Source organism: Plasmodium yoelii (assembly GCF_900002385.2).
Source record: "Plasmodium yoelii strain 17X genome assembly, chromosome: 10".
Lineage (NCBI taxonomy): Eukaryota > Apicomplexa > Aconoidasida > Haemosporida > Plasmodiidae > Plasmodium > Plasmodium yoelii.
In genome coordinates, this window is record NC_036182.2 from 812,293 (window position 1) to 825,864 (window position 13,572).

At 21.3% G+C, this 13,572-nt stretch overlaps 3 protein-coding genes across 3 annotated transcripts; 1 reads left to right on the forward strand and 2 right to left on the reverse strand.

Annotated features, from left to right (window-relative positions):
• Positions 1-117: 117 nt before the first annotated feature.
• Positions 118-2,014, reverse strand: PY17X_1017600 (peptide chain release factor 1, putative; the record flags this gene model as incomplete). Its single annotated transcript, XM_022956233.2, has 8 exons — positions 118-255; positions 343-451; positions 588-652; positions 750-884; positions 1,024-1,170; positions 1,290-1,340; positions 1,470-1,628; positions 1,937-2,014. 8 exons carry the CDS (start codon positions 2,012-2,014, stop codon positions 118-120), a joined length of 882 nt encoding a protein of 293 aa, XP_022813303.2.
• A 450-nt stretch (positions 2,015-2,464) lies between these two features.
• On the reverse strand, positions 2,465-8,886 carry PY17X_1017700 (protein kinase, putative; the record flags this gene model as incomplete). The annotated part of the gene is made up of 5 exons (XM_022956234.1): positions 2,465-2,755; positions 2,855-2,986; positions 3,147-8,358; positions 8,500-8,623; positions 8,805-8,886. The coding sequence occupies 5 exons, from the start codon at positions 8,884-8,886 to the stop codon at positions 2,465-2,467; spliced, it is 5,841 nt and encodes a 1,946-aa protein (XP_022813304.1).
• A 2,946-nt stretch (positions 8,887-11,832) lies between these two features.
• Positions 11,833-13,228, forward strand: PY17X_1017800 (proliferation-associated protein 2g4, putative; the record flags this gene model as incomplete). The annotated part of the gene is made up of 2 exons (XM_022956235.1): positions 11,833-11,944; positions 12,207-13,228. 2 exons carry the CDS (start codon positions 11,833-11,835, stop codon positions 13,226-13,228), a joined length of 1,134 nt encoding a protein of 377 aa, XP_022813305.1.
• Between the last annotated feature and the right edge of the window lie 344 nt (positions 13,229-13,572).

Below are 13,572 nucleotides of genomic sequence, written 5' to 3' on the forward strand. Positions count from 1 at the left end.
TTTTTTTCATTTTTTTGTAAATTTTTAAAATGTATTTTTGGTGATATGTTTATTTATCCACCCCCCGTTAAACAAATGAACTTTTAAATAAAAAAAAAATATATTTAAAAAAAAAAATTATATATTAAATAAATATTCCAATTTCCCTTTTTCAAAATACATCAAGTCATACTTACGATTCTTCACATGGTCAGTTATATATCCCGTGAAAAAATTGTAGGTTCTTATTCGGTTACTTCGACTGCAATCTTTTGTCTGCAAATGGTGGAAAAGGTTGGAAAATGGTGGAAAATGTTGAAAAATGTTGGAACAAATAACGGGGCAACAGTTGAGGTGCATTACAAATTTGCTTCGCTCATTTTGAAGGGACTGTTCTTTTTCTCGATTTCGAAGATCATGTATTTTTTGCGTCAATTTCTTCATAGCTATTTTTTTGTTTAGTTCTTGAGTTCTACAAATGATTGTATATATTACATAATAATTAAAATGTATGTTTTAATAATAATTAACATGTATGTTTTAATAATAATTAACATGTATGTTTTAATAATAATTAACATGTATGTTTTAATAATAGTTTTTATAACCTTTCTTTCTGAGATTCTGCTTGTATTCCTGTATGTGTGTGTACAATCCTTACAGCAGACTCGATCTAAAAAAGTGAAAATAAAGAAAAAAATATTTTATTTATATTTTACAAAATTTATTTATATTTTATTTGTATTTTATTTATTTTTCATGAGACTAACCTTATTAACATTTTGTCCCCCCGGTTTACTTGACCTGAATGTCATTATTTTTAAATCTTTTGAATTTATTTCATATTTATTTGCATAATCTTGGATAAAAACTGCTATAGTAGCAGTAGAGGATTGTATTTTTTCCTGACATAATTTAAAATGGGTGCACACAACTATTAGTATGCAACCATTAGTATGCAACCATTAGTATGCAACCATTAGTATGCAACTATTAGTACATATCTGTGCAATTTTCGTACTGTTTTCCTTTATGTATTCCCACCTTATTCTCATTTTTGGGAATCCTTTTAACTTGGTGTATCCCCGATTCGTTTTTGAATAAATCGTATAAACTTATTTGAATTTCTTCCCCCTCTTTATTTATTTTTACATCATTTGGCGATTTTATAATTAGCGAATTGGTGGCATCCTTCACAAAAATGGAAAAAAAAATGGAAAATTACAAAATTACAAAATTACAAACATGAGTTCATTATTATTCCCCCCATTTTGCCGTTCTTAATTCATTCAATGTGGGGTTATTTTTACCTTAACACTTTTAACTGTACATTTTTTTTTTTCTGCATAATTTTGGTAAATCTGGTAAAGGAACACGTTTATGTTTGCATATAAAATGAGGTAAAAAATAAATGTGCACATACATGTATAATCTTCATTTTACATTCCAATATATTATGTAAAATAAAAAAATAATTTTTTTTTTTGTACCTTTTTTAATTCATTAGACCATAGTTCTGCCTCATCACCTCCAATTCCAGAACGAAATTCAATACGCACATGATTTTTATTTAAAACATTTTCACTATTTAAAAAAGGTTTTTCATTGTTTAAACTTCTTTTGGGTCTTAAGACACACAATTTTCTTATCTACAATAAAAAGTGGGTAAGTAAAATAAAACCAAGTCGAACCAAATAGGAAACTTCACAAGAGTGTGCAAAATCAAGGACATTAGTTTTATTGGCATATCTATAAGTTGAGTATGCATACTAATTACACTCCATTTTTATGATATTAATAATTGCATATTTGAAGATATATATATATATATAGTTTATTATTTATGAATTTATATTACACAAATATAAGTTTCTATTCTTCTTTTGCTTATTTTGCTTATTTTGTTTATTTTATTTTTTTTATTTTTTTTATTTTATTTTTTTTAATGAAAACTTACTCGATTTATATAAAAGCTAGACACCAAACATGGAAAATCGAAAAATAAAATGAAACACAATAAATATATTATACTCATATTTTATCATGTTTATTTACTTCACCATTTTTACATTCACTATTACATTCACTATTTTTACATTTTTTTTTTTTTTTTTTCTCCTAAATATAAAATATCACATTATTCTTGTCATTGTTCCCATCTAATTGTATTTTTCTTATTTTAAATTATATCTTAAATGTTTTTAAAAAAAATAAAGCCGGTATGTTAAAACAAAAGAATTCACAAAAATATTTAAACAAGAATAAAATGATACTAAAAAATTGTAAATGATATGTAAATACAAATTCATGTCCCTTAAAGGGGTAATAAAAAAAATGAAAAAAAAAAAAAACACCCAAAATAAGAAATTATGTAAAATATCAAATAAAACATATGAATTGTACAAAACGGTTTATATTAATAAAATAGCCAATGTGTTTTTAAAATGTAAATATATAATACACAAAAAAAAAAATATATATATTTTTATCGCTTCGAATATAATTGCTTTATGTAATTTATTACTGATGGTTCATTTTCGAAATTCTTTTTAATATTTAATCTTAAAATATTAGTGCTATATATAATGCTTATGTTATTTTGGCCAGATATATTTTGAGTTATGCTTTCTGATACATTTTCACAATAATCAAAATATACAACAGGATTTGTATTGACTTTATGATTTATTTGCACATGCATATTTATGTGATTATATTTTAGCAACTCTTGCTCAAATTTCGATGTCTCAACAATTGGGGATATCTTGCACTCACACTGCGAAGTGGAAAAAGTTAAAGAAGTGGAAAAGGTGGGAAAAATGGGAAAAATTGCTAGAGTGTGAAGTTGGAAAAATGGGAAATGGTTCTAGCTCACCTTAATATTATTTTGTATTAAACTGTTGTATAGCGAAAAGGCATGTACTAATAGTTTGTATGTCTTTGTTGTTATTACAACACTTGGGGAATGAAAGTCAAAAGTGTTTTCATTTTTGAGTTTGAAAATGTTCTAGTGAAAAAAAAAAAAAAAAAAAAAAAAATTAAAAAAAAATTGAAAATTTCAACACTTCAACATTTCAACGTTTCAACGTTTCAACACTTCAACATTTCAACGTTTCAACGTTTCAACACTTCAACGTTTCGATAATAGTGGACAAATTTTTAGGTACCTTAAATATGATGGTGGATATATTGTCGACAAAAATTTCAAATAATATATTATACGATTTTTTTGTATTTATTTTATTAATATTATCAAATTCATTAGTTATAACTCCACCTAATGATAATAATTTTTCATCATTTTCACTAAAATATAAAATATTATAAACAAAAGAAAAGTTAAACAATTGTTTATATTTATTCATAAACAAATCCCAAACAAAAATATAATTTGAATTTTTATTAAAATGATGAAAAATATTATTTAAAAAAATTATATTTGTTATAATATAATTAATATATGATTTATTTTTATGATTTTTTAGTTCATACATTTTATTTATTTTTTTCATTGTATATAATAAATTGTCTTTTGATAAATTATTAATATTTCTGTTATCTCGGTTTTGTATTAATGAATACATAATTTTTAATATATGCTCATTATAATTTATATCAAGAGAATAAAGCAATTTTTTTAATTTTTTTAAGGATATATTTCCTTCTTCTAATTTTGTATATATATAATAAACTGTATCATTGCAATCTATTGAAAACATATCTTTGATTATAATAAAAAGGAAATTTGAAAAAGACCATCTTACAATTAGTTTATTTATATACCATTCAAAATGTTGAAGAATGTCAAGTACATTATATAATATAATTAATTGGTATATACAAAAGAAGATGTTAATTTCGGAGTACATGTCGCCATCTTCGCCATCTTTGCCATCTTTGCCACTTTTGCCATCTTTGCCACTTTTGCCATCTTTGCCACTTTTGCCATCTTCGCCACTTTTGCCATCTTCGCCACTTTTGCCTTCATAAACATTGCTACCAAGATTCACACTCTCTATTTTAGCGTCTTTAAAAAAAACATTACACTTGACATTATGGCTACTTTTGATAGTGTGGCCATTATCTATTATCATGTTAGTGTATAATATACTATTTTCTCTTTTTGCTATTTTTTGTTTATTATTTTGAATAAAATAGTTTTGAAAAAAAGTGAAATAACTAATCAAATTTTTATTATTTGGAAAATTATAAAAAGTGTTTATATGCCCTGCTGATAAATATATTGGCATATATAATAATTTATTATTTTTATCTATTAGCTCAAGTTTGTTATTAAATCTATTTAAGATATCATACATTATTTTATCAGAATAATTTTCATCTTTCTTCGTTTCAGTTATAAAGGAATTACAATAAACATCCACATCATGCTCTTGATCAGTTTCTACAAAACTTTTCTTTCCATTTTTATTTATTCGTTTAATATCTTTTGTTTTAAAAATGTTATTATTTTTTGGTCTATACTCATCAAATGAGTAGGTAATATATTCATTTTTTTTTTTTTTTTTTTTTTTTTTTGACATGATTCCTTTTGATATAGAATCAAAACTATCATTATATAATTTTTTCTTAATTTTATTTCCATATTTTCCTTGTTTTTTTGTATATATATATGATTTTTTTCCATTTTTTAATTCAATTTTTTTTATTATATTATCAAAATTAGGATCTTCTCTTTTTATAACACGTTGAAAAACTAATGGCTGATTATATGTACAAAATTTTTTAGACAATACATCATTAAAGTATTCAAAAATATAACTATTTATAATATCATATTTATATGTTCTTGTATTTGTATAAATGTGTGAATTTTTATTTGTTTCAAATAAATATTTTTTACTATATATATGATTGCTCATGTTACTATTTTTGTTATTACAATTGTTAGTGTTATATAATAAACTATTTATAACATTATTGCATTCACTAGGAGAATTGTTTTTTAATTTTTCTAAAAAATATCTAAATAAATCTCTTTGAATTACCATAGGTATTAAAGGAGACTGTAAAAGTCTTTCCGCTGTTATTTTTTCGATATTCTCACCATTTCCCATCACGTTTTCATTATCAAAAACGTGATCACAATTAACTACATCTAAATTGTTAGCCACATCTAAATTGTTAGCCACATCTAAATTGTTAGCCACATCTAAATTGTTAGCCACATCTAAATTGTCAGCCACATCTAAATTGTCAGCCACGTCTAAATTGTTAGCCACGTCTAAATTGTCAGCCCCATTTAAACTATCTTTTAACGCATCTTCCCTTTTGCTATCACTTTTATTTTCAATAATATAAGTTGGTTGTGATAATATATTTTTATTATTTTTTTTTAATTTTTTAATTTTTGAAATTCCTTTTCCATCCTTTTTGTAACCATTCATATTTAAAGATAAAATTTGCGGATATTCTAAACTCCTAGTTATTTCATTATTTTCATAATTTATTGTATTAATTAAGATATATTTTAAAACCTTAAGTGCATCATTATTTACATTTTTAATAAATTGATCTGAAAATTTCCTTTTTTTAATCATATTTTTTATATTATAAAATTTGTCTTCTATTGTTTTAAATGGTGGATGCCATAATTCATATAATATTAGACCTAATGAAAATATATCTAACTCTTCAAAATTAGGGTTTTTTTTATTTAAAAAATTGTAAAAATATTGATTATAGGAATGAATATAAAAATCATTTTTTTTATCAAAATTTTCACTAACATTATTATTTAACATTGTCTTTTCATTTTTTATTTTTTTCATATAATTAAAAAGTGATTCAAAACTGAAATTATCATAGCTATATTTTCTAAATTCACAAAAAATATTATTAAAATAATCAGGGTTTTCAATATAAGAATAATAATAAAAATAAATATAATCTACAATATTTGATACACTATAATTTATAATTTTTATATGGGATCCATATTCATCATTATCTATATACATATTTTTTGTGTTTAAATTTTTAATATATATTTTTTTTTTATGCAAATAATTTATGGCTTCTAAAATTTGCCTAAAAATATTCCATATAAGATATTTATTGTTTTGAAATAAATTATTTTCAATTTCTTTTTCTAATAATTGTCCTTTACAGTATTCACATTGAACATATAAAACTTTATATATATTTTTATCTTTTTTGCTTATCAGATCTTCTATATATTTTATTTTATCCAAATTATTTACCTCTGATTTTATCTCTGATTTTATATCTTCGCTACTACTTCCCTTTTTATTATCACCATCATTATTACTGTTGTTATTAGTAGTATTATCTGTCTCGTTTTTTTCGACATTATCTCTCAAAATTAACATATTTTTATTTTGTTCTAATTTTTTATCTTTATCATTTATTACGTTCTCTACATTAATGCTTTTTTTTTCACCACCCTTATTTGGCATACTTTTCTTATGACTTGTAAATGCGTTTTCTTTTTCGCATACATCAGAAAATTCACCAATTGCTGCTAAAACAAAATCTGTCATAAAATCAATTATTTTGGGAACATTGGTTTGTTGTGCCATATTGTCATTCAACTGAACATACTCTTTTTCTAACCATGAAATATGATATCGAAATAAATATTTATGTTGTATTTTTGATAATTTAGCCAATTCAGTAATTATTTTTTTCAAATTCATCTTTTGAACTATTTTATAGTGATTAATAATTTCTTTTAAGCGATAAATATTTAATTCTTTTAAAATGCTATATAACGTTTTTTCATTTTGTCTATTAACAACACACATTTTATTTGCATAAAATTGATATTCGCTACAAAAATAATTTACACAATTGTAATCAATTATTTTATTATTTTTTTTTTTATTTTTATCATAGTTGTATAATGTGGCATATCCTTTTGTGCGCATTTCGGTATATGAATTTTCAGGTGCCACTTTTGTATCATTTTTGTTTTCATTATTATTGAATAACTGACTATTTTGAGTTTTAATATTTCGTAATTTTTTATTAAATAAATCATTCCCATCAACATTATAAATATTGTTAATAGTTTCGGGATTTGAATTTTCTTCCTCTTCATTACTAGCTACATTTCTTATTATACCAAGATCATATAAAAATGCTCTAAACATTTTTTCATTTTTTTTACATTTTTTTCGTTGGTATTTTTTTTTCTGATTTTCAGTTTCATCATTTAAGATATTACAAAATAAATTAAAACCTCTATTACAGAATAATATGTGATTTAGATAAAATGCTAAAAATTGAATTTCATTTAAAATTGTATATGTGTGTATTATATATATGTTTGTGTCAATAATATGTTTAGCTATAAGCATATTTTTATAATAATTTATAGGTATTTTTTTAATAATATTAAAATTTTTTATATTATTATATTCACATTTTACCATTCTTTTTTTTTCAAAAATTTCAAGATCATATTTTTGAATTAATTCATCTTCTACTGTTGCAATATTATTTACCTTTTCTTTATATTTTTTTTTTTTACTAATTTTTATATTTTTATTTAGTGTGCAACTATTAATAAATGAAAAACCAGACAAGTTATTTACATCAGACATATTTATAAAATATTCATATGATCCATATAATTCATTATTTCTATTTTCATCTTGTTCTAAATAATTTTTATTATCATCATCATTATTATTATTATTATTGTTGTCATCTTTATTTATAGGATACTTTTTATTAATATTATTATTTTTTATTGATTTAGTCATTTCATTATCATTGCCTGACATGTTCATATTTTCTTCTACAATACCTGTCCTATCCCATTCATCGCTAGTTTCAAATATTTCTTCCTCATCATAATTATTGCTACCATTTTTGCTGTTATTATTATTTTCATTATTGTCAATATGATTTTCACAACTTTTGTCTTGTTTTTCATAATTATAATTTCCTTTATTTTTTCCTTCTTTGTCAATATCATATTCCCTATGTCTCATTTCTTCCCATAAATTTTTAAACCCATCATTATATACTTTATTTATATGCTCATTTAAAAATATACAAACATCAAATAACATAATTCTACCATAATTTTTTGCGCATATTTTTTTTATGCTTAAAATTATGAAATTTATTTCCTGTTCTCCTAATATTCTATTTATACATATATTTATGTTGGGAAATGAATACGGATATTTATTATCATAACAAAATGTTACTTTATAATTTGGAAAATCATTATCAAAATTAAAAAATATACAAAACTTAAAGCATCTAGCTGTGTCTATTTCATCATTCATATCAATAACAACAACTGATTGCAGTTCTTTACTATTTTTTAAAAAAATGTCATTACTCATTAAATCTTTTGGTATGTCATATTTTTTTATATGCCTATTAAATATTATTAAAAAAAATACAATGAAACAAATAAAAAATAGCTAGCTATAATGAAGTCAGAAATAAATAAAAATAGCTAGCTATAACGAAGTCGGAAATAAATAAAAATAGCTACACCTTTTTAATTGTACTTACCCAGGATTTTCCACATATATTGGAAAATAGATATGATTAAGTGCCACGATTTCTTCTATTTGTTCCTTGTATGATTGTTCAAATTCTTTTTCACAAATTTTATTTTTATCTTTGTTTTTTTTCTCTACAAATTGGTAAAGAATTTTAAATTTACACACATATATATATGAGCGCATTACAAGTATGTGTATATATACAGTGGTAACATATTATTGTAATGGATATATTATATGTATGCAGAATACTAAAACTTGTTAATAATATATACACTTAAAAAAAGTGAATTGTTCGACATTTTATAGCACCATTATTTTTATAAGAACTCCGTGATTTTTTTTTTTTCTTCTTCTTATTCTTTCCTTTTTCTAAAACATTCAAATCTTCCATAGTATAAATCGGAATGAACTTTAGAATGTTTTTTTTTTTTTTTTTTTTTTTTTTTTAAATTATATATATAGTAAGGATATAATATTATGGAATTAATTAAATTCCATAAATTGAACAAATTTTCATAATATGGGGTTGTCTTAATATTATTTATATATTTTCTTTTTTTATTTTTCAAAAGTCAAAATTTTTATATAAATGTGTGAATTTTATCACATAGAAATATATACTATATGTGTATAGAGTAAATAACAAACATATATTATGCATATGTATGTAATACATATATAATAAAGGAGAAGTCTACATTCATATATGGATGAAATATTTAAAGACGATATTTAATTTAATTTTTTTTATATTGTCTTCTTTTTTTTTTTTTAACATTATTTAACAATTTTAATATTCTATATAATATGTACACTTAAAAATTTTGAAAACAAAAAAAGAAAAAGCTTGTAAACTACACTTATGTGTAAAATAAAAATAATTTATCATATTTTATTTTATACGGCATGTAATGATTTTTTTTGTTTTTTTTATCATTTTTTATCATTTTTTATTATATTGAAATTGTTTTTAATACAAATTAAAATTTACATAAAAAAATTCATAAAAAAAATTCATAAATAAAATATAATTATATATGTTTATTTTTTATTAATCAATTTCCATTTTGCATATACATATAATATACATATAGAAATGTGTTTTTATTTGTGTAACTTAATATTTAATTTTTTTTTTTTTGGGGGGGGGGGGTGTTAATTCACATTTTTTGTTTAAAAATTAATGATCTATGCAAAATAATTCAACCAAAATAAAATAATAAATTTTTGTTAAAAAGATGGAGAAAAAATATATTATGCTCAATATACTTTTTTGAAGATACATTCAAAAATGTATAAATATATATACATGGAACATTTAAGTATTTTTTTTAATTCTTCATTTTTATTACTTATACATTTTAATGGTGCTTTATATATGGTTTAAAAAAAATATATATTTTTGCATAATATATAAAAATATAATTTTAGTTAGTAATATCTCAATGATTATATATTTTTTCTTAAAGACATCGAAATTTTTATTATTTCCCATATTCAAAAGGGATATAATATTTTTACAGAAATAAATGGATTGCGTAAATAAAGTGAAATATACTCAAGAAAGGGTTCTCTACACATGCATACATACATACATACATATACATATATATAATGGTGTAAAATATTTACACATATTTCACCAAGTTTAAAGCATTTAAAAAAAATATATACAGACAATATTTTCATTATATTGTTATATCTTTAAATTATTCCATATATACAAATAAATAACAATATAATACTTCCTAACAACAGACAATTCAAAAATATTTAATATCATAATCATATTCATATGTATAATAATTATTCCCATTTTTAAAGAATTATTTTTTATATTTTCTTCTTTTTTCCATATTCTAATATATCAATAAATATCTTTAACCCGATTTATATAATAAAATAATGCTATTATAAAAATGGAGAAAAAACAATTATAATGTTTCATACATTTCAAATAGCCTTATTACAATAATCCATATATATTTATATATATCAAATGCAATTTAGATAATATGGATAGTCGCCTATATGTCAGAAAGATTTGTTTTTTTTCACAAACTTAATTTTTGCATGTATTAAAAATCTGTAAAATATATAAAATTTTCCATTTTTTTATTGTATCCTATTTAAATTAATATGCTTATTTATTTTGTTTTATTTTAAAAGTTACTGTTACATTTTTATCACTTTGATTTTACAAAATAATTTGTTTAAAAATTATAAGTAATTTTTTTATTAATATAAACAATTTTTTAATCTTATTAATTTAGGAGTGTGTGTATAGAAAATAAGTTCTTGTATTAACAGCATACATGTTTTATAACTATCTATAATATGAATAATATTTAAAGGAATATGACAATTTTACTCAGCATTTTTTTCCTTCTTTTTCTTTCAATATATACGAATATCATTTAACCATTTTATAGAGATTTTTTAATATATATAATATGTATATATATATAATTTGTATTTTTTTTTTTTTAAATAACTAGGTCATTGTAACATATACATAAAAATTGAAGTAGCGGTTGCTTAATTTAGTATTATGCATATAACGCAAGCAAAAAGGTATATTATAAATAAATATGTAATATATATATATATATATATATATAATAATAAAATATTATATTACGATATAAAAATGAACATTCGTATAAACTTGTAGTATATTATGACATCTCCTATATTGCAAAAAAAAATATATAGTATATATATAATAAATGTATAAACAGGAATAAATAAATGCAGTAAAAGTGGAAAAACGTTAAAAGAAAAAAAAAAAAAAATATGCAACAAATTCAAAATAAAATATTTGATTACCCTTCTATTGTTTAATTATTTTCAAAAAAAGTAATAAATAAAACATTCACTAAAACCCTTAAAAATAAAAGTAAAATTAAATTTATTATTAAGTGAATATCAATTAATATAATGTAATGTACAAATATAAAAGCTTATATTTTTTTTTCCATTGTTCCAATGTTACATTTCTAGATTATTATAAAATAATATTTCGCTTGTATGTACCCCTATTTAATTATATATTTTTAACTTTTTATTTTTTTCAGTATAAATTACATAATAGTTAGTTGGCTATCTGTTCCCTTTATAGCAGCATAAAGGCATAAAAAAAAATAAAAATAATAAACATTTTATGTTTTAAAAATTTGATATAAGATTATTTATTATTCCCATTTCCATGCTATTTATTATAAAGCGGATTTTTATATTGGGTAAACAAGTTTATTTTTAATTTTGTTATTTTAAAAAAGAAGAAAAAGAAGAAAAAAAAGAAGAAAAAAAAGAAGAAAAAAAGTTATACTAAAAGATGGAAGCAACAACTCAAAATAAAACCGAAGAAATTGATTTAGAAAAGTATGCCTTTTCAGGTTCAATAGCCAATTTAACTTTAAAGAAAATTATAGAAAAATGTGTAGATGGTAAGAAAGAAAAAAATGTAGCAATTCATAGCAATTCATAGCAATCCATAATAAGTCATAATATATCATTGTATGGAAATATGACCCAAATTAAAAAAATAATTTATTCTACGCAATAATTTTATTCTACACAATAATTTCCTTTATTTTGTAAAAGACATGACATTTGAAAAACGAAATAAAATAAAGTTATACATATATGCATTGTTCTATATAATTTTTTTTTTTTTTTTTTTTTTTTTTTCTCTATTTTCCATTTTAGGGGCCAAAATATATGAACTATGCGAATTTGGGGATAAATTTATGAAAACTGAATTAGAGAAAGTATATACAAAAAAAGAAAAAGGAAATAAAATTGAAAAGGGAATCAGTTTTCCAGTAACCATTAATGTAAATGAAGTATGTAATAATTATTCACCAAATGCTGACTGTGATGAAACAATAAAAAATGGAGATATTGTAAAAATATCTTTAGGATGCCATATAGATGGTCATATAAGCATAGTTGGGCATACAATATATGTTGGTAATGAAAATGAATCAATAGAAGGTCCTAAAGCTGAAATATTAAAAAATTCTCATATTTTAGCTCAATTATTTTTAAAGAGTCTAAAAGTAGGTGCATATGCAAGTGATATAACAAAAAATATTCAAAAAGCTTGTAATGATTTAAAATGTAATGTAATATCTAATTGTGTTACATATCAAATTAAAAAATATATTTTAGAAGGAAGTAAATTTATATTACTAAAAGAAAACCCCGAAAATAAAGTTGAAGATTTTCAAATACAACCAGATGATATATATATAATCGATGTTATGGTTACAACTGGGGATGGAAAAATAAAAGAAAGCGATTATAAAACAACTATATATAAAAGAGAAGTACAAAGAAATTACCAATTAAAAACAAATTTAGGAAGATCATTTATTAATGAAATTAATAAAAATTATCCTATTTTTCCATTTCATTCGAAATTTTTAGAAGATCAAAGAGCATCTTTAATTGGTATACCAGAAGCAATGAGACATGATTTAATAAAACCATATACTGTATATACAGAAAAAAAAAAAGAATATGTTTCACAATTTAAATACACTGTTATGGTTAAAGAAGATGGGGTAAAACAATTTACTGGTATTAAATGTCCACAAATTAATAAATGTAAAACTGCTAACACAATTCAAGATGAAGCTTTAAAAAATATATTAAACTCCTCTGGCGCAAAAAAAAAAAAAGATAAATTAAAAAATGGTGAAGAAGCAACAGAAAATGCAAATTAGACAATTTTTAAAAAGCAAAACAAGCTGGAATTATATATATAAAAAATATGCATAATAATTAACATATAACCATGCTTGATTTTTTTTTTTTTTTTTTTTTTTTTTAATTACACTTTTTTAATCACTCAAATTTTATAAGTTTTATAATAATAAAATTTATTAACAAAAAAAATAACAAAATAATAATATATGCTAAAATATAGCAAACTATAAAATACATATAAAAAAATATGCGAACATAAAAAATGATATATAATATGAGTTAGGAAAAAAAAAAAAAAAAAAATTATTTTTCATTTATACACTTTTAAACACACAAAAATATAATGTTAAAAAAAAAAAGA